This window comes from Bos indicus, chromosome 18 (assembly GCF_029378745.1).
Source record: "Bos indicus isolate NIAB-ARS_2022 breed Sahiwal x Tharparkar chromosome 18, NIAB-ARS_B.indTharparkar_mat_pri_1.0, whole genome shotgun sequence".
In the NCBI taxonomy this organism is placed as follows: domain Eukaryota; kingdom Metazoa; phylum Chordata; class Mammalia; order Artiodactyla; family Bovidae; genus Bos; species Bos indicus.
The window spans coordinates 2,885,182-2,911,462 of NC_091777.1; the positions used below are offsets into that span (position 1 = coordinate 2,885,182).

Genomic DNA, 26,281 nt, shown 5'->3' on the forward strand with positions numbered 1-26,281 from the left:
ACTAGAGTCGTTTGCTCCCAGCTGTCTCCAACACACAAAATTCTTCTCAGTCAAGCATGGAGCTGCCAACAAAAACTTCTCTTTTTATATTTAAAAAAGTTGCTTGTTTTGTTTTTGACACAGAAGCTTTATAATATTTAACTTGCTTTTTGCTACGTTAAAAAGTCAAAGTAACATAAAAAAATCAAATAGTCCAAAAAACTAAAAATAAAAAGTAAAATATTTTTCATTCCAAGCCACTCCTGGCCTATTCTCCAGAGAACATTCCTTCTAATAGTGTATCCTTCCAGATAGGAAGAAAGGACAGTTAGTGAGTTTGGGACAGACATATACACACTGCTATATTTAAAATGGATAGCTAATAAGGACCTACTGTATAGCACATGGAACTCTGCCCAATTATGTGGCAGCATGCATTGGGGGAGAATGCTGCTGCTGCTGCTGCTGCTGCTGCTGCTAAGTCACTTCAGTCCTGTCCAATTCTTCCTGACCCTATGGACGGTAGCCCACCAGGACCCTCTGTTCATGGGATTCTCCAGGCAAGAATACTGGAGAGGGTTCCCGTGCCCTCCTCCAGGGGATCTTCCCAGCCCAGGGATTTAACCCGCATCTCTTATGTCGCCTGCATTGCCAGGTGGGTTCTTTACCACTAATGCCACCTAGGAATGGATAAATGTATAAGTATGACAGAGTCCCTTTGCTGTTCACCTGAAACCACAACATTACTAATCCACTATACTCCAATACAAAATAAAAAGTTTAAAAAGAGAGAGAAAGGAGAAATATGGATCTCATAATCTCATAATACAGGTCTCAGTTCAGTTCAGTCGCTCAGTCCTGTCCGACTCTTTTCGACTCCATGAACCACAGCACGCCACGCCTACCTGTCCATCACCAACTCCCGGAGTTCACCCAAACTTATGTCCATTGAGTCGGTGATGCCATCCAGCCATCTCATCCTCTGTCTTCCCCTTCTCCTCCTGCCCTCAATCTTTCCCAGCATCGGGGTCTTTTCAAACGAGTCAGCTCTTCACATCAGGTGGCCAAAGTATTGGAGTATCAGCTTCAGCATCAGTCCTTCCAATGAACATCCAGGACTGATCTCCTTTAGGGTGGACTGGTTGGATCTCCTTGCAGTCCAAGGGACTCTCAAGAGTCTTCTACAACACCACAGTTCAAAAGCATCAATTCTTTGGCACTCAGCTGTCTTTGTAGTCCAACTCTCACATCCATACATGACCACTGTAAAAACCATAGCCTTGACTAGATGGACCTTGGTTGACAAAGTGATGTCTCTGCTTTTTAATATGCTGTCTAGGTTGGTCATAACTTTCCTTCCAAGGAGTAAGCGTCTTTTAATTTCATGGCTGCAGTCACCATCTGCAGTGATTTTGGAGCCCAGAAAAATAAAGTCTGTCACTGTTTCCACTGTTTCCCCATCTATATCCCATGAAGTGATGGGACCAGATGCCATGATCTTAGTTTTCTGAATGTTGAGCTTTAGGCCAACTTTTCCACTTTTCACTTTCACTTTCATCAAGAGGCTCTTTAGTTCTTTTTCAGTTTCTGCCATAAGGGTGGTGTCATCTGCATATCTGAGGTTATTGATATTTCTCCTGGCAATCTTGATTCCAGCTTGTGCTTCATCGAGCTCAGCTTTTCTCATGATGTACTCTGCATATAAGTTAAATAAATAGGGTGACAATATACAGCCTTGACGTACTCCTTTTCCTATTTGGAACCAGCCTGTTGTTCCATGTCCAGTTCTAACTGTTGCTTCCTGATCTACATACAGGATTCTCAAGAGGCAGGTCAGGTGGTCTGGTATCCCCATCTCTTGAAGAATTTTCCACAGTTTCTCGTGATCCACACAGTCAAAGGCTTTGGCATAGTCAATAAAGCAGAAATAGATGTTTTTCTGGAACTCTCTTGTTTTTTCGATGATCCAGTGGATGTTGGCAATTTGATCTCTGGTTCCTCTGCCTTTTCTAAAACCAGCTTGAACATCTGGAAGTTCACGGTTCATGTATTGCTGAAGCCTGGCTTGGAGAATTTTGAGCATTACTTTACTAGCGTGTGAGATGAGTGCAATTGTGTGGTAGTTTGAGCATTCTTTGGCATTGCCTTTCTTTGGGATTGGAATGAACACTGACCATTTCCAGTCCTGTGGCCACTGTTGAGTTTTCCAAATTTGCTGGCCTATTGAGTGCAGCACTTTTACAGCATCATCTTCCAGGATTTGAAATAGCTCAACTGGAATTTCATCACCTCCACTAGCTTTGTTTGTAGTGATGCTTCCTAAGGCCCACTTGACTTCACACTCCAGGATGTCTGGCTCTAGGTGAGTGATCACACCATCATGATTATCTGGGTTGTGAAGCTCTTTTTTATACAGTTCTTCTGTGTATTCTTTCAGTATCCTATCATTTTGCCTTTTCATACTGTTCATGGGGTTCTCAAGACAAGAATACTGAAGTAGTTTGCCATTCCCTTCTCCAGTGGACCACATTCTGTCAGATCTTTCCACCATGACCCGCCCATCTTGGGTTGCCCCAAGGGCATGGCTTAGTTTCATTGAGTTAGACAATGCTGTGGTCCTAGTGTGATTAGATTGACTAGTTTTCTGTGTGCATGGTTTCAGTGCGGTTTTTCCTGTGGTCATGTATGGATGTGAGAGTTGGACTGTGAAGAAGGCTGAGCGCCGAAGAATTGATGCTTTTGAACTGTGGTGTTGGAGAAGACTCTTGAGAGTCCCTTGGACTGCAAGGAGATCTAACCAGTCCATTCTGAAGGAGATCAACCCTGGGATTTCTTTGGAAGGAATGATGCTAAAGCTGAAACTCCAGTACTTTGCCCACCTCATTCGAAGAGTTGACTCATTGGAAAAGACTCTGATGCTGGGAGGGATTGGGGGCAAGAGGAGAAGGGGACGACAGAGGATGAGATGGCTGGATGGCATCACTAACTCAATGGACGTGAGTCTGGGTGAACTCCGGGAGTTGGTGATGGACAGGGAGGCCTGGTGTGCTGCAATTCATGGGGTCTCAAAGAGTTGGACATGACTGAGCGACTGATCTGATCTGTGTATTCTTGCCACCTCTTCTTAATATCTTCTGCTTCTGTTAGGTCCATACCATTTCTGTCCTTTATTGAGCCCATCTTTGCATGAAATGTTACCTTAGTAGATCTAATATTCTTGAAGAGATCTCTAGTCTTTCCCATTCTATTGTTTTCCTCTATTTCTTTGCATTGATCACTGAGGAAGGCTTTCTTATCTCTCCTTGCTATTCTTTGGAACTCTGCATTCAAATGGGTATATCTTTCCACAGGAGCGGAGGCTGCAGGAGTGGCCGAGAGGAGCTACTGCACATCCAAGGTCAGGAGCATACCCCACATCCAAGGTAAGAAAAACCCAAGTAAGATGGTAGGTGCTGAGAGAGGGCATCAGACAGCAGACAGATTGAAACCACAATCACAGACAACTAGCCAATCTGATCACACAGACCACAGCCTTGTCTAACTCAGTGAAACTAAGCCATGCCGTGTGGGGCCACTGGTCCACTGGAGAAGGGAATGGCAAACCACTTCAGTATTCTTGCCTTAAGAACCCCATGAACAGTATGAAAAGGCAAAAAGATAGGACACAGGAAGATGAACTCCCCTGGTCAGTAGGTGCCCAATATGCTACTGGAGATCAGTGGAGAAATAACTCCAGAAAGAACCAAGGGATGGAGCCAAAGCAAAAACACCCAGTTGTGGATGTGACTGGTGATAGAAGCAAGGTCCGATGCTGTAAAGAGCAATATTGCATAGGAACCTGGAATGTTAGGTCCATGAATCAAGGCAAATTGGAAGTGGTCAAACAGGGGATGGCAAGAGTGAATGTCAACATTCTAGGAATCAGGAACTAAAATGGACTGGAATGGGTGAATTTAACTCAGATAACCATTATATCTACTACTATGGGCAGGAATCCCTTAGAAGAAATGGAGTAGCCATCATGGTCAACAAAAGAGTCTGAAATGCAGTACTTGGATGCAATCTCAAAAACGACAGAATGATCTCTATTCATTTCCAAGGCAAACCGTTCAATATCACGGTAATCCAAGTCTATGTCCTGACCAGTAACACTGAAGAAGTTGAAGTTGAATGGTTCTATGCAGACCTACAAGACCTTCTATAACTGACACCCAAAAAAGATGTCCTTTTCATTATAGAGGACTGGAATGCAAAAGTAAGAAGTCAAGAAACACCTGGAGTAACAGGCAAATTTGGCCTTGGAGTACAGAATGAAGCAGGGCAAAGGCTAATAGAGTTTTGCCAAGAGAACACACTGGTCATAGCAAACACCCTCTTCCAAAAACACAAGAGAAGACTCTACACATGGACATCACCAGATGGTCAACACCGAAATCAGATCGATTACATTTTTTGCAGCCAAAGATGGAGAAGCTCTATACAGTCAGCAAAAACAAGACTGGGAGCTGACTGTGGCTCAGATCATGAACTCCTTATTGCCAAATTTAGACTTAAACTGAAGAAAGTGGGGAAAATCACTAGACCATTCAGGTATGACCTAAATCAAATCCCTTATGATTATACAGTGGGAGTGAGAAATAGATTTAAGGGACTAGTTCTAATAGACAGAGTGCCTGATGAACTATGGACAGAGGTTCGTGACATTGTACAGGAGACAGGGATCAAGACCATCCCCAAGAAAAAGAGATGCAAAAAAGCAAAACAGCTGTCTGAGGAGGCCTTACAAATAACTGTGAAAAGAAGAAAAGCGAAAGGCAAAGGAGAAAAGGAAAGATATACCCATTTTTCCAGTCGTGGCATAACACCATATGAACACATCACAATTTAATCAGTCCCCCATTGATGAGTATTTAGGTTGTCTAATTCCTTTCCACTATAATAAATAATGTGAAAATAAACATTCTCATACAAGCATTTTCGTGCATTTGTGTAACTGTATCTGTGGAATAAATTCCTAAAAATGAAATTGAGTCTAAGGGTTGGGGAGTGAACAGTTTGAAAGCTACTGACAAATTGTTTTCTAATAAGGTTGCACCAATTACCCATTGGTTGCACCCATTCGTGTTATATAATGCTGCATGTTCTCTCACATAGCCAACATTGGGGTTTTTTTTTCCAACTTTTTTGTCTTTGCCAGTCTGATAGGTGGAAAAATATTTTCTGTGTGTTTGTGTGTATGCCCATCCACCATGAGTGCATGGTTCTGCCATTTCTGAACACAGTGACTCAAGTAAATAAAATCAAGGTAGTAATAGGGATGGATGCTATTTCAAAAATTTATCCTTATTTCTAAGAGTGATTAATTGGCTTTGCAGCCTATACTGGAAAGATTAATTATTAATATATACCGAGACTATATAGTAAACAGTGCTTGGGAGTTCCTTTCTGACTACTCTTTTATTTTTCAACGTATTTATTTTTTACTTTTTGGCCATGCCACGTAGCTTGCAGGATATTAGTTCCCCAACCAGGGATTGAACCCGCCCCCTCAGCAAGGAGTCCTAACTACTGGACCACTAGAGAATTATCTTCTGATGACTCTTTGATCTTAAAATGTCAAACTAAGAATTGAGGGAATTATCAAGATTACTTAAGAAATTAATTCAATTATTTAGAAATGTCAGCACATGTCATTTGAAATAACGATGACTGAATAATGAATAATGATGAATAATGATCATCTTAATAATGTTGAATAATGTTATAATAATGTTGAATAATAATGTTATATAATAATAATAATAATACATAATGTTGAATAATAATAATAAAATATAATAATGTTGAATAATGATGACAATGTGTATTGTATGTGCATGTATAATAGGCAGTCTTAAGAAGAGGCTTGTAGAAAAGGGAGTACAGTACATCTTCAAACTGTGTCTTAGTCTTATGAATAGTTTTGGAGGAAAGTTATTACTCCCGCTAAGAGAAATTTAAAATTCCTTACTGAAATCATTTAAATAACTTTTATTTTAGATCATAATTTTTTTCCCTTTTTTGTGGCTACAAAGCACGTGGGCTCTTACTTCCCTGACTAGGGATTGAACCCATAGCTCCCGCATTGGAAATGTGGAGTCTTAACCAGCGGATGGCCAGGGAAGTCCCTAAATAACCTCTCTATTTTAGAAGAGACTTAGAGAAAAATTGCAAAGTTACTACAGACGGTTCCCATACACCCCGCAGTTTCCTTATTTGTTAACGCCACACAGTAATACAGTATGTTTGTCACATATGTATTGATTGACACTTATTAACTAAAGTTCATACTTCACTCAGATCGCCCTAGTTTCCCCCAAATGTCCTTTTTCTGCTTCAGGCTCATACCCAGACTCCCAAGTTACAGTTACATTCTGTCATCATATCTCCCTGGGCTTCTCTGGGCTGTGACAGTTTTTCGTTTCCTTGTGTTTGATGAGCTTGACGATTTTGAGGAGTCCTGGCCAGGTATTTCATAGGATGTTCCTCAGCTGGGATCTGTCTGATGTTTTTCTCATAATGAGACTAGGGTTATGGATTAGGGAAAGGATGGCCATACAGGTAAAATTCCTTATATTATCATATCACACTGTCAACATGACTCATCACTGTCGCTGTTGACCTTAATCATCTGACTGAGTGAAATACATTTATTAACTTTCTGTGTTGGCATAAACAAGGCTACAGAATATAACGAATTGAGTCCTGAGGGTTTCAAAGTAAAGTGTGGTGGGGAGGCTGATTATTAGGGAGCCAGGGGTTCCCTGGTGGCTCAGATAGTAATGAATCCGCCTGCAGCGTGAGAGACCTGGGTTCGATCCCTGGGTTGGGGAGATCCCCTGGAGGAGGGAATGGCTACGCACTCCAGTATTCTCGCCTGTAGAATCCCCATGGAAAGAGAAGCCTGGTGGGCTACAGTCCACAGGGTTCCCGACAGTCAGACACAACTGACTGACGAGGCACACACAGCACAGGAGTCCCCTAACTCCTCAGGAGACCCTGCCAGGGGAGCAGAAAGAACTCTATGCCAGAATGTAATGAACCCTGGAGCAATACTGGAAATTTAGAAACACATTGTTCAAAATAATCCCACTGGGGTAAGTACTGCTACTCATACTTTACGAGGAAGAAACTGAGGCACAGTGCCAAGGATACAGGCAAGCTGAGATGCAATCCATGCAGTCTGGCCACAGGGCCCAGGCGCTTACCACTGTATCATCTCCCCAAATCCATCTTGACTTGGATTTCCCAGATTACTAGTGAGACACTAAGGCATCTTTCCTTTGGTATATTGGCTACTGGACTCCAGGACCTCACTGGGGACAGGTGATACAAAGAAGCCATGAGGAACAGATTCCAGGTTAAGACCTCAGAGTCAGAGCTGGTAGAGTTCTGGAAGGACGGCATCCCACGCCCAGAGTGAGGGGCCTGCTGGAGCCAGCAGCTGGGATCATCTCAAGGTGTAATTTAAGCGTGACCCTAGGCAAGGATCACCAGATTCAGCAAACAAAAATATCAGATCCCCACTTAAATTTGAACCTCAGATGAACAATTTTTATGTTCCAAATGAAGTTCAAATTCACCTGGGCATCTGTATTTTAACACTCCCCCTGGCTGCACGGCCCCCAAGCCCAATTTCCAGCCCTCTTAGATTCACTGATCACTTCAGTTGTGGTAGAGTCAGCTGTGACTGAATCAAAACCCCTTACACTGTGGCTCTACTGACATGGGAAGATAAATGGAAGCTCTAGAAGGCTGAGGGGTTCAAGAAAAAATAATTGAGAGAGAAGACAATTCTTTGTGAACAGTCCAATGTGCTTCATATGCAAAATGTCTTTCTAGAGAATTTCACTGAAATTGTCCTCATAAAGCAAATCATAACACTCATTTGCTTCACGTATTTCTGTTACGAGCCTCTTCTGTTAAGGAGAGGTGGGATGAGTTGAGACAGTAGCATTGAAACATATGTGAAATTAGATAGCCAGTGGAAATTTGCTGTATGACACAGGGAGCTCAAATAAGGTGCTCTGTGACAATCTAGAGGGGTTGGATGAGGTGGGAAGGAGGTTCAAGAGGGAGGGGACATGGGTATACTTATGGCTGATGCATGTTGAAGTGTGGCAGAAACCAACATAATGTTTTAAAGCAATTATTCTCCAATTAAAAATAAATAATGTTTTTTAAAAGCTGCAGTGGGAACACAGGTCTTGAGATTCACAGCCGCCATTCCCGCCACTCCAAACTTCTACCCCAGGAAACCCTCATTACAATAAGCATGGTGCACACTACATGTAACAGTAGGAATCGTGAAACAGAAGAAATCACGTCTCATGAACAAGTGTGCTTCTACAGAAGGTAGCGGTGTCTGAAACCAAACAGATACTTCTGAAGTGGGTGGATGGAAAAACAGAATCAGTCCTTCAAAACATTTGTTATTTAAGTATTAATGTATTGAGAATGTGTAATAAATGTCTGCCAACCCAAAGTTCATCTTTGAAAGGACATAATGAGGCAGGTAGAGAGACAGCCATGATGTGTGAGAAACAGTCATAGTCGAGGAGGTGATGGGAAGGATTTCAAGGACTTCCAATGGCATAGGTCTGTTCAGTCCCTGGGTTGATGAATCTAGATGAATGGAGCAGATCTTTCTTTCACAACTGGAGAAAGAGGTATAGTCTGGTTTAACCTTTATCCACAAACTCATAGAAAGTCTTAGGAAGCTATCAGTTTCACCAAATATGGGTCTCTGCTGCCACCTAGTGTTAATTTCTTAGTTTTAAAAAGCTAAAAACAGGAAGCTCCATACTCAAAAAATTTCACCTGGAGCTCCTTTGATCATTTCTATTTCAGGATTTCCAACTCTATCAAAGCCTTTTGTGGGTAAAAAAAAGAGAGAGTATATCCTCTATTTGTACTGCAAAAATATTTAAACTGTGTTGCATCTAATGTGTCCAAACTGTTTACAGAAGGAAAACCATTTGATAATGATACAGATTGGCCCAAGCCTCTTAAAGCCAGCAATCTTTTGCTGGGGACTGTTTTGTGGATTCCGATGTTAGATACCTTTTCTCCCTTTCTTTCATTTCTGAACTCTATTAGGAAAAGAAGAAAAAAAACAAAAACAAAAAAAAAGAGACAGTTTTGGGGTGCTCCCATCAACGATTCTCTCTAAATTAAAATAGTGGCAGAAGACAGTGATATCTGGCCCTGGGCTTTTAAACTAGGGCTAGTCTCAGTTTGGACACAGAAGTATTTAGCAGGGAGGGTGAGTTGGTGGCAGCCCAACTTTCAATCTTCTGAAGGCACAGACAGCGTGTGTGCACTTTCCTGCGTGGGAATCCACAGCCAAGAGACCAAAGAGCTGAGCTCATTGAGCAAAGAGACATCATTTCTGTCTAATTGTCTTCTCGTCCTTATACTGTATCTGGGTAGCCAAATAAAGGTAGGACCAAGAGAGTGTTATGCAGGACCTCCCTGGTGGTCCAGTGGCTAAGGCTTCCTGCTCCCAATGTAAGGGACTGGGATTTGATCTCTGGTCAGGGAACTAGATCTCACATGTTGCAACTAAGCCCCAGTACAGCCAAACAAATAAATAAGTCTTTAAAAAAAATAATTTAAAAGAGAGATATTGTTAAAAGAGTTACATTAAGGTAGTGTTAGTCGCTCAGTCGTGTCTGACTCTCTGCGACCCCATGGACTATAGCCTGTCAGGTTCCTGGATCAGCAAGAATACTGGAATGGGTTGCCATTTCCTTCTCCCAGGATGTTACTGTAAGAACACACCAGGCACACCAGCACACTAGGCTTCCCTGTCCATCACCAACTCCCGGAGCTCACTCAAACTCACATCCAATGAGTTGGTGACGCCATCCGACCATCTTATCCTCTATCGTCCCCTTCTCCTCCCGCCTTCAATCCTTTAGGATGGGCTGGCTGGATCTCCTTGCAGTCCAAGGGACTCTCAAGAGTCTTCTCCAACACCACAGTTCAAAAGCGTCAATTCTTCCGTGCTCAGCTTTCTTTATAGTCCAACTCTCACATCCATACATGACCACTGGAAAAACCATAGCCTTAACGAGACGGACCCTTGTTGGCAAAGCAATGTCTCTGCTTTTTAATATGCTGTCTAGGTTGGTCATAACTTTCCATCCAAGGAGTAAGCATCTTTAGTTGTATTTCAAAGCGATGGTCGACTTCACATTCATCGTCTATTCTTGAAAGTTTTAAGTGCTTTTCAATCACAAGTCTTACTGGAAAATACTGATAACCACCATAAGGGAAAGAGTCAAAGGACCAAAACTGGAATGAGAAACTATATTCTGATATTAGTTTGAGCAGAGGGGGAACAGGAAAAGATTGTTCTCTGCAAATGACATGATTCCACTGAGGAACATGATAGAACTTTTATCTTAATACAAATTAGCCAAATTACTACAAATCCCATGGTGCCATTACAGCAGCATTGATACAAACAAGTGAACAGAAGACAGTGAACAAGTTCGGATTTTCTTGGCCTCCTCCTTTATCAGCCTCCATGTACCTACTGCACCTTATTCAGCCCACTCTGCAGAGTGGCTGACATCTTACCTCGACTCTGAGCCCAGGGTTAAACCTCTGCTTTCATTGCACAGGATCCAGGCTTTTCTTACGTCATGGTCTTTCACATCCAGTAACAGAGGGATGACCTTCACATAAGCCTCACCTAAAAGTGTTCTGAAAATGTTTTGAAAAACCCTCAGTAAGAAATGAATTTATACTGTGATCCTTTATATACATGTGCAAGTGTGTATGTATATACTTGTAAGCAAGTTACACAAAACAATGTTTATCCTAACTGGTATATTCTGATGTCTCTTCTACTTTAATTTTTTTTAAACTGTGGTTTTTATCCACTACATTGATTTCACAGTCTATTAATGAGTCCTGAGCTGTAGTTACAGTGATGTACAAGACTGTCATATTTTGAGACATGGAGTTGTATTTCTTAAGCTAATCAATCTGGAATTGCAAAATTCTAAAAAATAAATATAAATTTCAGTAGCAATATCGAAAAGCATTTCTCTTTCCTGAAGTGAAAGTCACTCAGTTGTGTCTGACTCTTTGCAACCCCATGGGCTATAAGGTTAATGGAATTCTCCAGGCCAGAAGGAGTGGGTAGCCTTTCCCTTCGCTAGGGGATCTTCCCAACCCAGGAATCAAACCCAGGTCTCCCAAACTTCAGGCGGATTCTTTACCAGCTGAGCCTCAAGGGAAGCCCAAGAATACTGGAGTGGATAGCCTATCCCTTCTCCAGCGGATCTTCCCCACCCAGGAATTGAACCGGGGTCTCCTTCATTGCAGGCAGTTTCTTTACCAACTTAGCTATCAGCACTGAGAACGTTCTGAAGAACTGGTGGATGCAGATAAACATGTGTGGAAGCCTGTGAAGCAGCCCAAAAGAAGAATGAAAGCATTTATGGAAACTCGGCCAACCTGCATAATGGCAACAGGAGCCTCTCACAGCAATGCTGCCATGTAATCTGAGTTTCCTTTTGCTAGAAGAAATGATTAAAAAAACCCAAACTCTTCAAGTTGGGAAGAACCTTAAAGGTCAAGTTCTATTTTCCCCTACTGGATGACAAAAGCAAGTCAGCATTCCTTTGAAAATCTGAGCACTGACTTTGATCCTATCCCAAAGAGTTAATTTCAATTAGAAGTAGAATTAAAAAAGATTCACTAAAATATCACCTCTTTTTTCCCCCAGATGATTACTAGAATTTTATTAGCCAAGGGAAAGCAGCTGGAAGAGAAATAGCAAACAAAAAAATACATCTTAAGGATCCTTAAGTACATATTTATAATTTAAGTATCATATCTTAAAAGGCCATAGTCCATCAGTTCATTAAATGCACCAACTTATGTCACAGGTCCATTTGTCAACTGAAGTAATGTCCACTGTCCTTTGGCTCAACAGACTGTCCTTTACATCTGACCTTGATCTCCGTGATTGGCATCAGAAAGGATGCTGTCGATGGTTTGAGGTCAACATCTGAAAGGTAAACACAGCTCTGGAGGCAGGTGTTTCCAGCTGCCGGAGTCCTCTTCCACCGACATCCATGCCAGCAACAAACAGCCAAGAGTTCAGAAGGCAAAGGCTCAGGAACAGCCCACACCGTGTCAGTCTTTGAGGGGAGTGCACCCCAGTCCAGGTGGAGGTGGGCTCTGGAGCCTTGCTCCTGGCAGAGAGCCTATCACCCAGCACTGATGGGCCCCCTAGGACTTCCCACAGCGCCAGGGGCTGTGAGCTCAGAAAGTGCTTTCCAGTAGGCAGTGACACCCACAGCCGGTGGGACACACCTCCTGGGTCCGAAACCACTCCATCATGTGGCTGGTGTGCCCCCCGTGTCCACAGGCCAGGCAGAAGTTGGACGACCCTCGCACAGCCACGTGGCAGATGGCACACTGGAACGTGAAGCCTTTGCAGATGGCACACTGCGTGCCCCGGACCTCACTCCGGCAGTGGCTGCAGTACACGCCAAACTCTGGAGAAGGGTGGAGGTGGCCAAAAAAGAGACACGGTGAGTTTAGCTCTGCAAACGAGAACTGGGCATTGTGAGCAGTAAAGATGTATTCATTAGGGAGGGCTCTGTAGGATCTTATTAAACCACTGCTGTTCAATTTTTTTAAATGGCAGAACCCCCGATGGCCCCTCTTATTTCCCTTCCCTAAGGAAATAGAAGCCTATCACTGGGGGCTCCTTTCATCTCAACACCCACAGATATTCGTATCTCCCTCTTCTTTCACCCCTTACAGTAGAGGAAGGGTCCTGGGTTCTTCCTTCTATCAGAACCAGCTCCTCTGCTTCAAAGCAACAGGCAGTCATAAAAAGGCACCAATAGAGACATTCCATGCACAGTAATTGAGGGAAATATTTCATGGTAGTTCCTAGTTAAGGTAAATCCTGAGATAAACCAGCTTGAAAATCTTGATGAAAAATAGCTATGTTTTCTTAAGCGTGACTTAAAAAATTTTTTTATTGAAGTATAGTTGTTTTACATGTTGTTAGTTTCAGGTGTACAGCAAAGTGATTCAGTTACACATATATTCATACTTTTTCAGACTCTTTTCTCATATGGGTTATCAGAATATTGAGTAGAGTTCCCTGTGCCATACAGTAGGTCACACTTGTTATCTACCTAATATATACTAGTGTATGTATGTTCATCTCAAGCTCCTGATTTATCCCTCCTCCCCATGCTTCCCCTTCGATAACCATAAGTTTGTTTCAATAACTCTGTTTGTTTCTGCTTGGTAAATAAGTTCATTTGCATCACTTTTTAAAAATTATGTTCCACATATGAGTGATATTATATGATATTTGTCTTTCTCTTGTCTGACTTACTTCATTTAAAATGATAATCTCTAGGTCCATCCATGATGATACAAAAGCATGATTTCATTCTTTTTATGGCTGAGTAATATTCCAGTGTGTATACACACACACACACGCACACACACACATCTTCTTTATCCATTCATCTGTCGACGGACACTTAGGTTGCTTCCATGTCCTGGTTACTGTAAACAGCACTGCTATGAACACTGGTGTGTCTGTATCTTTTCAAATTAGGATTTTCTCTAGATACATGCCCAGGAATGGGACTGTTGAATCATACACTAGTTCTATTTTTAGTTTTTTAAGAAACCCCCATATTGTTCTCCACAGCAGCTGCTTCAATTTACTTTCTCACCAGCAGTGTAAGAGGGTTCCCTTTTCTCTACACCCTCTCCAACATTTATTATTTTCATGATGGCCATTCTGACTGATGTGAGGTGATACCTCATTGTGGTTTTGATTTGCATTTCTCTAATAATCAGCAATGTTGAGCATCTTTTCATGTGCTTTCTGGCAATCTGTATGTCTCCTTTGGAGAAATATCTATTTAGATCCTCTGTCCATTTTTTGATTGGGTTATTAGTTTTTTTTAATATTGAGCTACAGGAACTCTTTGTAGATTTTGGAGGTTAATCCTTTGTTGGTTGCTTTGTTTGCAAATATTTTCTCCCATTCTATGGGCTACTTTTTCATTTTATTTACAGTTTCTTGTGCTGTACAAAAGCTTTTAAGTTTAATTAGGTCCTATTTGCTTATTTTTGTTTTCATTACTCTAGGATGTGGATCCAAAAAGATATTGCTACAATCTATGTCAAGAGTTTATGCCTATGTTTTCCTCTAAAGACTTTTATAGCATCCAGTCTCACATTTAGGTTAAAATCCACTTGAGTTTATTTTTGTGTATACTGTTACAGAATGTTTTAACTTCATTCTTTTACAGGTAGCTGTCCAGTTTACCCAGCACTACTTATTGAAGAGGCTGTCTTTTCTCCACTATATATTCTTGCCTTCTTTGCCATAGATTAATTGGCCATGGGTACATGGGTTTATTGCTGAGCTTTCTAATCTATTACATTGATCTGTATTTCTATTTCTGTGCCAGAATAAAATACCTAGGAATAAACCTACCCAAGGAGACAAAAGACCTGTTCTCTGAAAACTATAAGACACTCATGAAAGAAATCAAAGATCACACAGATGGAAAGATATAGCATATTCTTGGATTGGAAGAATCAATATTGTCAAAATGACAATATTACCCAAGGCAATCTACACTTTCAATGCAATCCCTATCAAATTACCAATGACATTTTTCACAGAACTAGAACAAAAAATTGTTTAATTTATATGCAAACACAAAAGACCCTGAATAGCCAAAGCAATCCTGAGAAAGAAAAAACGGAACTGAAGGGATCAGACACCCTCATTTGTAATCAAAGGAGTATGGATTAAAGACTTCCTGAACAACTTCAACCCCAAACCAGACTTTAAAGTCCTTTGTCCAGCCCAAGGAACCCAGCACAACCTTTTGAACAGATGTCAAAGGGTCTAGCTGACTGATGGGCTGACAAATCAGTTACATATCTCTGTGATTCATTATTTACCTGGAACTAATTTACTAGACAAATTGCAGGAGGCCATCGCTAATCTTTCCCTGATATACCTGCATGCCTGTAGATGCTCTGAAAAATATTATAGATTACCCAAATAGCATTTTGTGTCTGTACTTCTTCATGTACATGCACCAAGATAATCCATATTAAAATAGTCCTTTTATTCAATATTTAAGTCTATGTATTATTTTGGTTTGTTTTTATTTAACTGAAACTATATTCACACAACTTAAAGAATCAAATTATTCTATACACTGTATTATCAAAACCAGCACTCCCTTCCACTCCCACACCCATCACTCCCTAGAGGAAATTCTTCCAACCCATTTAACTATTTCTTCTGTTTTTATCTCCCTATCTACACATGTTTATAAAGTTATTTCTTTTAAAAAAAATTATTTATTTTCAATTGAAGGATAATTGCTTTACAGTATTGTATTGGTACAGGTATACATATGTCCCCTCCCTAGTTATTCCTTAATTGTCATATTTAAGCACTGTCTATTGACCTTCCCCAGTGGAAGTTCTTTCACTCCCCAATTTCCCCAACCAGACTCATGGACCACTTGTTCCTCTTCTTCCCCACGCAGCTCTATTATCATTTGGTTGGATTAATGTTGCTTTTACATTATTTCTCTAGGTAAGTATTCATCAAGCCAAACCACATACCATGATGACTTCCTTTCTTTCTTGCGCATTGTTTTTCCTAGAGTTAGTCTTGTTTTTTCATTTGCTTATTATGTACTTATTGACAATTTACCTCCAAACACCTGAGTCTTTTAGAAACACACTGAATACTGAAACACGCTAGGTATTTTTTCTCAGGGACAACACTCTGAAGCTCCAGCCTGGACTGCTGTGTCTCCAGGTCTGTCACGCACATCTCCCTTCATCATCGTCCTGACACCCTGGTTTCCTGGCTTTGCATCTATTCCTCCTCCTTAGATAGGCTGAAGGTTTACTCTAACTCTTAAAGGATGACCTGGGTGCAGAACTCTAGGTTAGATGCTAAGGGAGTCTAAGAGGATCGTTTCTTCGAGCCCAGGGAAGGCACTGCTGCACTGCTGCTGTCCAGCCCCAGGATCTTCAGCAGCTTCACTGCTCCCAAGAAGTGTGATGCTATTCGTATTCCTATCCTTTGCAGGCGACTCATCTTCTGTCTCTGGAAACTTCTAGGATCTTCTCTAGATCCCCGAGTCTTTCTTCATTCATATACTAGCTATGTAGCAGGTCCTTTATCAGGAAATTTGTCCACCTTTTCTAGACAGTGAACTTCCAGTTTTCTGCTGGGGGAGGGGAAGGGTGAAAACTGCTTTGCAAAATAGGAGTGGGGATCTGGGGACCCTATAAAGGCCATCATACAAGGCTCCTACTTCTGACCTCACCTTCCTGCCACTTGCAGCAGTTCTGGGTACTTGTAATTCCTGAACCATCTGGGGGTTCTGCCATGTGTTGGGCTTCCCTGGTGGCTCAGACGGTAAAGAATCTGCCAGCGATGCAGGAGACCTGAGTTGGATCCTTAGGTCAGGAAGATCCCCTAGAGAAGGAAATGGCAACCTATTCCAGTATTCTTGCCTGGAGAATTCCATGGACAGAGGAGCCTGACGAGCTGCAGTCCATGGGATTAGTTACATGGGGTTATCCATGTGTGTTACTGTTTTTCTGCCTGCCAGTTCAGTGTTCAGCTCCCTCTCTGTAAAATCAGCTACCACTAACTATCTGTAACCCAGGTCCCAAATTTTATTGCCAATATTTCTTTTCCTTGCATAGCTGTGTCTTTTCATAAAAGCTCTATGTAGACACTTCAGCAGGGTCTGGGGGAGAAAGGAAATCAGAATGTGTTCACTCTATTCTTGATGTCTCTCTTTTGTATCATCCTTTAGAAAATATCTCTTAACTTCTTTCATATCATAGTCTTGCTTTTCCTCAAAACACACTAGTATCTCATTCAAAGTCTGTTTCTGGTTCTTTCTCCAAGACTCAAGCTCCAACTACTGGTTTCTCTCAAGGCCCAGAATCAGAGGGCTCTCTTATTTGAGAGCCCATTCCACCCCACAGTTCCCAGGTAAATGCACTCAATGCTCACAGCATGAATACCATCAATATGCTAAATATTCCCACATTCCTAGTTTCAGCCCTAAACTCTCCTTTAAGTTCCAGACTCATATCCAACTGTCTACATGACTTCTACAGTTTGAACTTCAACATTTCCTACTATTCCAAACTGCGTTTTCAATTTTCTTCCAATCTTTTCTAATCTTAGAATATGGCATCGCCATTTCCAGTTCAAGCTGGAAACTTAGAATCATTTAAGCTTTGTCTCGTCCTCAAGCCCACATCCAACTTGTTAGTAAGACATACTGATATTGAGTCTACCCCTGAAATGCATTTTTCCTTCATCCATCTCTTTCCACTTCCACTGATGACACCTGAGACCAGGCCGTCCTTCTCTCTCTGACCACCTTAACAGTCTTCAAATGCCCTGTCCGCCTCTACTTCTGTCCTCCTCCAATCCTTTCTTCCTATAATAGCCAAAGAAATCCTCTTGCAGTGGAAACCGGAGCATACCACTTCTTCCAGCTGTCTGCTGCCGGGTGGAGCTATGCTCCCTCCCTGTCAGTTTGGCCTCATTCTCCTTTTTTTCGGCCGCACCACACAGCTTGCAAGATTTTAGTTCCCTGATTGAACCCAAACCCACAACAGTGAAAGCAGAGTCCTGACCACTGGACTGTTAGGAGAGTCATGTCACTTACTCCTTAATGTCCTTTGAAACTCATCACTGGACTTAGAATACAGTCCAAGTTCTTACCGTGACTTTCAAGCCCGACTCTCCTGTGGTCTAGTTTTACAGCACTCTTCTCACTCACTGTGTTCTAGCGCACTGGTCTTCCTTCGCCTGTTCAAAACAATAGCTATTTCCCCTGTGGGGCTGCTCCTGGGTGGGATGCCCTTCGTGAGACTGTCCTGCTGCACAGGTGGCTCCGTCCTGTCCTGCTGACCTCGGCTCCTCAGACAGCCTTCCCAATGCAGCTCAAAATGTCTGCTAAAATTCTCCCTCCCTGCTCCCCTGACCCAACATCCTTTTTGCTTGCTCATAAGTACTGATCACAGCTTGTAATTATTTTTCTCCCCCACTGGCCTAGGAGTTGCCACAAAGGAGGAGTGTGCCAGCACTGCAACTAAGAGGAGTCTCATAAACATTAGCTGAATAACTGAATAAATGTCCCTGCTGCCAGTCAATATCTGAGGATTGTACAAACAACTTCTTCCTTTACAATGAAAATGTAATTGTCTCATGAAATGCCAGGGTTTTCAATAACTTAAAATAGACTCAAAGTACTTCAGAAATTTCCACTTATAAATGAGACACTGGAACTTCCAAGGATTATGTATGGACACGTTAAATGACAGAACCTTTCAGAGAGTGATGAGAACAGAAAGAAGTCATATTTACCAATGCCTTTGTGAGGATCAGGAGGACAGGAAACAAACTTCAGCACTTCAGCTCGTTTCTCCCTCAGACCCCAACGGTAGAGGATTTCTCCATAGCATTTCTTAAAGTCATCAAATTGCTGGGTATTAGCGGGGTCCAGAAGCCTGGATCAAATTCAAAACATATCTCGTCAGTTCCTTTAAGAGAAACAAGTTTGATGCCAAATGGCACTTAATATACCTCTCTTAGGGTTTCCCTGGCAGCTCAGATGGTAAAGAATCCGCCTGCAGTGCGGGAGACCTGGGTTCGATCCCAGGGTTGGGATTATTCCCTGGAGAAAGGCACGGCAACCCACTCCAGTATTCTTGCCTGCCTGGAAAATCCCCATGGACAGAGGAGTCTGGTGGGCTACTTCCATGGGGTTGCAGAGAGTCGGACATGACTGAATGACTAAGCACAGCATATACTTTTGTTAAAAGCAAGAGTCCCAGTGTGGGAAGAATCTAAGCATCACAGAACTACAGCTCCTGGCTGGGAAGGTCATTACCTTTTATTTTTATCATGCTGATCACGCTCTCGCTCACGAGGATCACTGTAGGTCAGACTCCCAAAGCGGATTTCTTCTGGTGAGGACTCTCCCCAGGGTGAAGATATGTGTTCTGTTTCTCTTCCCACTGAAGAAAATCAAATGGGAAGGGAAGATGGAAATCAGAGGAGGCATGGGAAATAACCTGAAATCTCTCATGATGAACATGTGTCCCATTTACTTCCTGGAAGGAAAATAAGCTAAGCTGAAGATTCTGAGAAGTCCTAGAACTAAACAGAACACTTTCCTATCCTTACCTTTCTGTCTGCTGCTGCTGCTGCTGCTGCTGCTGCTGCCGCCGCCAAGTCACTTTAGTCGTGTCCGACTCTGTGTGACCCTTTCTGTCTAGGTATTTACTATTAACGTAACTTGATAATTAGGTACACACACAATGATAAGAAAATTATAAGAGTGATATAGATTATTAGGCAGGCATTACTTATTTTAGAAAAACTCTTTAAATAGCATGAGAAAATGCTCATGATAAAATAAAAAATAGAACATAAAACCACAAATATAGAAAGATCTGCCCCCCCTCCCCCGCCCCCAACACACACACACACACACACACACACACACACACACACACACACACACACAGACTGGACGGAAATGTCCTGGAATGTTAACAGATCTTATTTATTTCTAGGTGGGGAAATCAACCATTAGTATTTTCTCCACCAACATTTGTTTTCTTCAACAGGCAAATAGTACTTCTGTTATCAACAAAATTAAAATCATTTTTAAAAAGAAATTTTAAAACTCCAGAAAACACATATACACCTACTGGTTACATAGACCTTTACGGCCAGGTGGGACTGGGCTCAGCTTCACTTCCCTATCCTGAAGGAGGTTCGAGGTGGAGGGTGTGGGGGGTGGTAACAGGAAGTGGTAGGCGATGGGGAAGGGGCTTGTGCAGCACAAAGGATAAGGGCTGGGGCTGGCGATGGACAATGGGAAGGCCCACTGCCAGTTCCTCAAGGTCACAGGATGGGAAGTAACCAAGCAAGGCAGAGAGACTGCAGAAACCAGCGTGCTCAGACACAAAAGCCCATGTCTCAGCCCTTGCTGACTGGTATCTCCACCGTACTCAGTTTAAAGGTCAATGAGGGGACTTCCCTGGCAGTCCAGGGGTTAGACTTGGCACTTTCACTGCTGGGGCCTGGGTTCAGTCCCTGGTTGGGAGACTGAGACCCTGTAAGGTGCACAGTACAGCCAAAAATTAAAAAGTAAATAAACACATACAAGGCAATGAGAAACAAGGGAAAATATGAAGAATATTCATCAGCTAAAGATCACATATTAAATCACACACCACACTGAAAGTATAAAACCCCAGCATGGGCTAAGGCAGCTCCGTACTGACCTATGTTCCAGCCACCAGTGTTGAACCCCGGGTCGGACAAGCTTGAGCAGGAGCCTGAGGATGTAAAGCTGGGCTGCAATGAAAGCGGGAGCAGCGTGAGGGCGCCGCTTCCCACGACGGCTGACCTTTGCAAAAAGCCAGATTCAGGCCAGGAAACCCCCAGCTTACATATCGACTGTGGGACACCACAAGGTTAGCTGAGCGGCTGGGAAAAGGCCCGAAAGGGTTTGGTATCCCCTGCGGTCGAGACTGGGCTTCGAACACGCTGCAGAGCATGGCCAACGTCTGCACGTCCCGGAGCCGGCAGTAATGAGCCAGTCTGGAGAGAAAGGGGCATGGGAGAAGTCGTGAGAAGGCACGGGGGAATGATGACTGTCGCGACTGCGGCAGGTCGTTCCCATTGGGGAAGGAAGGGAGAGCTGATTTAAAAACTAACTTTATTGAAGTGTAGTTGACTTACAACATTGTGTTAATTTCTACTATACTGCAAAGTGCTTCAGTTATACATATATACACATTCTTTTTCATATGCATTTCCATTATAGTTTATATAGAATGGATAAACAACAAGGTCCTTACTGGATAGCACAGTGAACTATATTCAGTATCCTATGATAAACCATAAAAGAAGAGAGAATTCTTGATTTTGCCTCAAAAGCCCCCATCAGGAACAAGAGCTTTCTACAGACCCAGCAGCTTGATCGACTTGTTTTGGAATAACACATATCAGAGTATCACACACGACCTAGAACCCATCTGAAAGCTCCTGGTAGGCATCCAGGCCTGGGCTCAGACTTGATTAAGTTTCTCCAAGAATTAGGGAGACTCAACTCACATCTGAGTGAGGCCTCCCCAACTCCAGGGAGGCATCATACTGCTTTCTAGGGGTTTCCTAGTCCTCCATTCATATAACCTAAGGCTACATGAAAGTGCTCAGAGAAATGGAGAGCAGGTCAGACTCCAGAGGTGGCATTATGAGTCTGAGCTATTAAATAAGAACAACAGGGAACAGTTTTATTACCTCTTAGGTCCTCACTTCCCCTTTGCTCCTTTCAGGACAACTGCCCCAGAAGGTGAGGTACAGATCCCAGGAACTTGGCCTTTGCAATGGAATAGTATCGATACTTTCCTAACAAGCAAAGTCTAATAGTTTTAAGGTATTTTCACACTTTCTCATGAGCCTCCTAGGAAGTGGGTAGAACAAACATCATTATCCTGTGTTACCACGAGGCACTTGAAGAGTGAGCAAGCATCCCAGATCTCTCCTCAAATAGGTAAAGTGAACCTCCACCTGAAGGAAGGAGAGCTTCTCCATCTCTCTTCAGGACCTGGGCCTCCCTGTCGTGGAGGCTCCAGTGATTTTTCCTGGCTGTAAATCATTTTGCACGTTGTAGTTCCTGTTAGTCATACTTTAGTGCAATAAATCAAACTCAGTATTTTCATAAACCATCTAGTAGGGTGAACACATCGTGGCCTTTGGAAAACACAAATCCAACATACAGTTCTCTAACCTGCTCTCAGGGGCGAGGTTCTACAGCACCTCAACAAACTTTTTACCTCAGGAGCTCTGTGTTCAGACAGATACGATTTCTGGGACAAAGCATAACTCTCTCAAGGATATCTGAGTCTAAAATCGTCATTATAAATGACAAATATTATATAGTTCCTCCTGTTCTAAGGAATCAGTTCCACACAGAAGTTACTGCAACTTTAAAAGGAAAGGTCTCACTTCCTCTTCTCATGCCTCAAGGCTTTGTACTTTAGACAATAACACTGAAAGCGTTTACAGACCTAAAAGTGACACCATTCATTTTCCTCACTTTTAGCTCTCAAAACCTACAGGGACTCCAGCAGTTGTCGCCCAAATGGATGTCGAGCCCAGGGCGTTTCCAAATCCGGGTCAGACTTCGGACCAAGGCAAAGATCCGTAGCTACTGTGGCCAGCGACCAAACCTGGACAGATCAAAGAGAAACAGCCACACTCAGACTGGGGAGCAGAGGACCAGGAACCAGGAAAGAACCACCCCTCCTCCACCACCTCCATACACAGCCTAATCTGACTCTGTGCGACCCCATAGACGGCAGCCCGCCAGGCTCCCCCGTCCCTGGGATTCTCTAGGCAAGAACACTGGAGTGGGTTGCCATTTCCTTCTCCAATGCATGAAAGTGAAAAATGAAAGTGAAGTCGCTCAGTTGTGTCCGACTCTTAGCGACCCCATGGACTGCAGCCTACCAGGGTTCTCCATCCATGGGATTTTCCAGGCAGGAGTACTGGAGTGGGGTGCCACTGCCTTCTCCGCCTTGCTATTCTGGGGGCGGCCAAAGTTGGGAGCTTATTGAAATGCAGAGTTTGAGGCTATGCTCCAGACTTATTGAATCAGAATTTGCATTTCTGCAAGATTCTCAGGGGACTTGTACCCCATCTGAAAAAACCTAGCCCTAAAAACTTTTATGAAGCAGACTTCAGAGAAAGACACTATACAGTAACTTCCATCGGTTGCCTATTTAACCAATGACTTGTGTGTCTTTTTCTGCTGCTTCATTAGTGAATTGGCAGGGGAAAAAAAAAATGCATTCAATATCATACTGAAGATCTGTCCTTTCTCCAAATAATGAAAAACTTTTCATTATGAAAATTTTAGTATACTCTCTGAAGCTACAGAAAAATAGGCCAAGACCCAGCTTTCTTTTTGTTGACATCAAATGTGAGGAGTATCTCCAAATTTGAAATCTCACGGGGCTTGGACTCATCAAGCAGAAACTAAAATCCATAAGGTGTCTATTAAATATAAGATTTAGCACACCCAAAATACAAATACATCACACCATCAACAGAGCCCCCATCCCCTCCATACCTATAAAAATGGAATATATTTTTGGAAAATTTTTCTTACTATTATATGCCCACTAACTGGAAAACACTATTAGACTCTGATAGAAACTCGAAAGGAAAAAGACACAGACTTTCAATCAGGAGTTTAAAACAGAAGAAAAAAATAAGCAAATAAAAACACTGAAAAACAGGAACAGAAACACATCAGATATGTAAAAAAAAAAAAAAAATCAACTAAATGGTGTGGCTCCAATAACACCCATGAGTATTGGTTCAAATGAAAAACATTCATTTCTATGATCAATGGCCCAGCTGGATGGCTGCTGGAAGAAGTTCAGAGGTTTCTGGGATAAGAAAGGACTTTTACTATTCTGGCTGACAACTTGGGCCCGTCATTTCCTCATTTATAATACATGTTTCCTAAGTGCCTTCAATGGAAATAGTTGATACTTAGGTTTATTTCTGCAAATCTTTCTTGCAAAGCAGGTGACATATCATCTTCAGCACGTGAATAAAAAATTAAAAAAAACTCTCCAAGCATTAGCATTGATGTCGTTCCCAGCCCATTAAGCAAGACCATACCACAGAGATGACTGGAATTGCAAGAACAGCAGCAATCATTTGCCACATATTGGATACTTACACTTACGAGACACAGGCATGGAAACTGTACATATATTACCTTACTGAGTTCTCATAAGGACCTCAGAAGCAGAAGTATTGTTCCTATTTTAGAGTTGAGGAAATGAAGTTCAAAATGATTAGGCAGCTGCCTAGGATCTCACAACATGAAAGGGACAGAGCCCAGATGTAAATCCAGGTGTGTCTGAGCCCCAGGAAAGGGTCTTTCCACTTCACTTCACTTGGACTAGCCTGACCTTCCAAATCAACTCTGCCATAAAAGTACTGAAAATTTCAAAGAAAAAGAGAAAAAAACAAAACACTGTAGGAAGTAATTTTTCCTCAGAGAATGTCTTTCTAGAATGTAAACCAATCTTCTTATCAAACCTATGAGGTAATTATTCTTCCAGGTCTCATTTTACAAATACACACAGTGGCTTAGAGAATCTGAAATACTTTGCCCAGGGTTACACCACGAGGGAGCAGAGTGGAGCAGAGTTGGGCTGACACTTCCTGTTAGAAATTCCTCACTAGTTCCAGTACTTTGTTTTGCCTTCTCAATGTTTGCAGAATTTTAGGTGGCTCGGTTCTTAAAGAAAAACATTAAATTCATGACTGTAAGTTTTACTTAAAAGGGTCTGAAGCTGAGACTTGATAGTGTTTAGTAGGAGACAAAAGGAAATCTTAGAGATTTTTCAATCAGATAAAAATCAAGGGAAAGGGTCTTCCATGGCAGTTTGGTGGTTAAGACTTTGCCTTTCAAAGCAGGGGGTGCTGATTCCATCCTGGTTGTGGAGCTAAGACCCCACATGCCTTGGGACCAAAAAGCAAAACATAAGACAGAAACAATATTGTAACAAATTCAATGAAGACTTTAAAAATGGTCCACATCAAATAAAAAGAAAAAAATACTGAAAGGAAAAAAAAAACTTAAAAAAAAAGAAAAAATCAAGGGAAGGCCTTAGTCCTGGGTCATTTGGAAGGTTACAAGGAAAAAACTAAGCAGACAGGACAACAGCTAGTAGTTTCCACGCTCAATCTAATCTGCACACTAAAGAATAAAGAGTGGAATAGAATGCAAACTAGTGGTTGGAAAAGGCTGGATGAAGGAGTGAGCCTTTATAGGGTAATGGAAATGTTCCAAAATTGCTCGTGGTAATGACTGCAAAATGCTGTGAATATACTGAGGCCATGGAATGGTACATCTTAAATGAGCGAATTGCATGGTCTCTGGACTACAATCTCAATAGAACTATTTAAAAAAAATAATGACACTGAGAATTCCCTTATGGTCCAGTGGTTAGGACGCTGTACTTTCTGTGCCGAGGGCCTGGGTTCGATCCCTGGCGGGAAACTAAGATCACAAGTTGTACAATGTGGCCAAAAAAGAAAGGAAAACCACCACCAACAAAAAGCCCAGCAACATAGGTGCAACATGCTTAATGCACTCATGTGTTCCTGCAGAAACGAAGGCAATTTAAATTTTGTAATATAACATCATATTTTGGGACTGAACATATCTCCATCTTAAGGATTGCCTTTGTAAACCTTGTATGAAATGATGCACTTTTAAAAGTAAAAACGAAAAAGAACTGAGGGTGCAAATGGCAAAGATTAAGATATCCAAATTTATTAACCATCACCATGCACTAGAAAAGAGTTGTTACAAAAATACTTAGTAAATGCTTTAGGACTTTCTCAACTAAGCACTAATAAGAGAAATATCCAAGGAATTTAGGAAGTTGCAATAGCCCTAGAGTTTGGCAAAGAAAATGGGAAAAAATTTACAAAATAGGAGGCACACTTTAAAATGTCACTAAACCACAACCATAAAGTGAATACAAATTGCTCCAAAAGAAAAATCCAGAATTCCAACAAAAGGGATGGAAAATACCTGGACAAGATCCTTCCTTCCAACAAGTAAGGCAGAAGCGGCATTCTTCTGACACGTTTCTTGAATATCATTCACATTCAGTCTGAAATTTAAAAGGAATTAAAAAGCTGCTTTCTAACTGACTTCTAAATCAACTACTTCCGACTTAACAAATAAACTAAAAACTGCCTCTTTAGGTTGTCACTCAAATGTTTTATTTGTATTGGCCTTAAGCTCCTTTTCTACATAATATGCAGTAAAACCTTACCTTACCCAACATCACAGCTGATGTTACACTGTGAGTTCAGGCCCGGGGAAGGTGAAATTGCTCACCTCTTTGAAGTCAGGAAAAGAGGCCAGACTCAAAGACCAATTTGCCAGCCAGCTTTCCTGGGGAGTTCCCTAGGCTTAAGGGTTGAATAAAACTTGATTTAAATGTGTATAATACCAACTGTAGTTTCTAACACAAGGGATAATGTGCTCTGTACATACAACAAAAGAAATATTTTTTGTTATGCATTCAAGTTCTGCAAGAAGGGGAACCACAGGCCAGCAGCCTCTGT

General features: G+C 42.0%; 1 protein-coding gene across 10 annotated transcripts in view; it reads right to left on the reverse strand.

Moving 5' to 3' along the window:
* Positions 1-10,396: 10,396 nt before the first annotated feature.
* WDR59 (WD repeat domain 59) overlaps positions 10,397-26,281 on the reverse strand; it is an 81,591-nt gene continuing 65,706 nt past the window's right edge. For 6 of the 10 annotated variants that reach the window (XM_070770317.1, XM_070770318.1, XM_070770320.1 and 3 more), the window contains 7 exons: positions 25,740-25,821; positions 22,232-22,344; positions 20,560-20,710; positions 20,392-20,464; positions 18,987-19,113; positions 18,461-18,603; positions 12,546-16,543 (listed from right to left, as the gene is read on the reverse strand). In XM_070770317.1, coding sequence (XP_070626418.1) covers positions 16,245-16,543; positions 18,461-18,603; positions 18,987-19,113; positions 20,392-20,464; positions 20,560-20,710; positions 22,232-22,344; positions 25,740-25,821 — 988 coding nt within the window. In that variant the 3' untranslated portion in view covers positions 12,546-16,244. The other 4 variants (XM_019979852.2, XM_019979853.2, XM_070770322.1 and 1 more) reach the window with 4 other exon arrangements.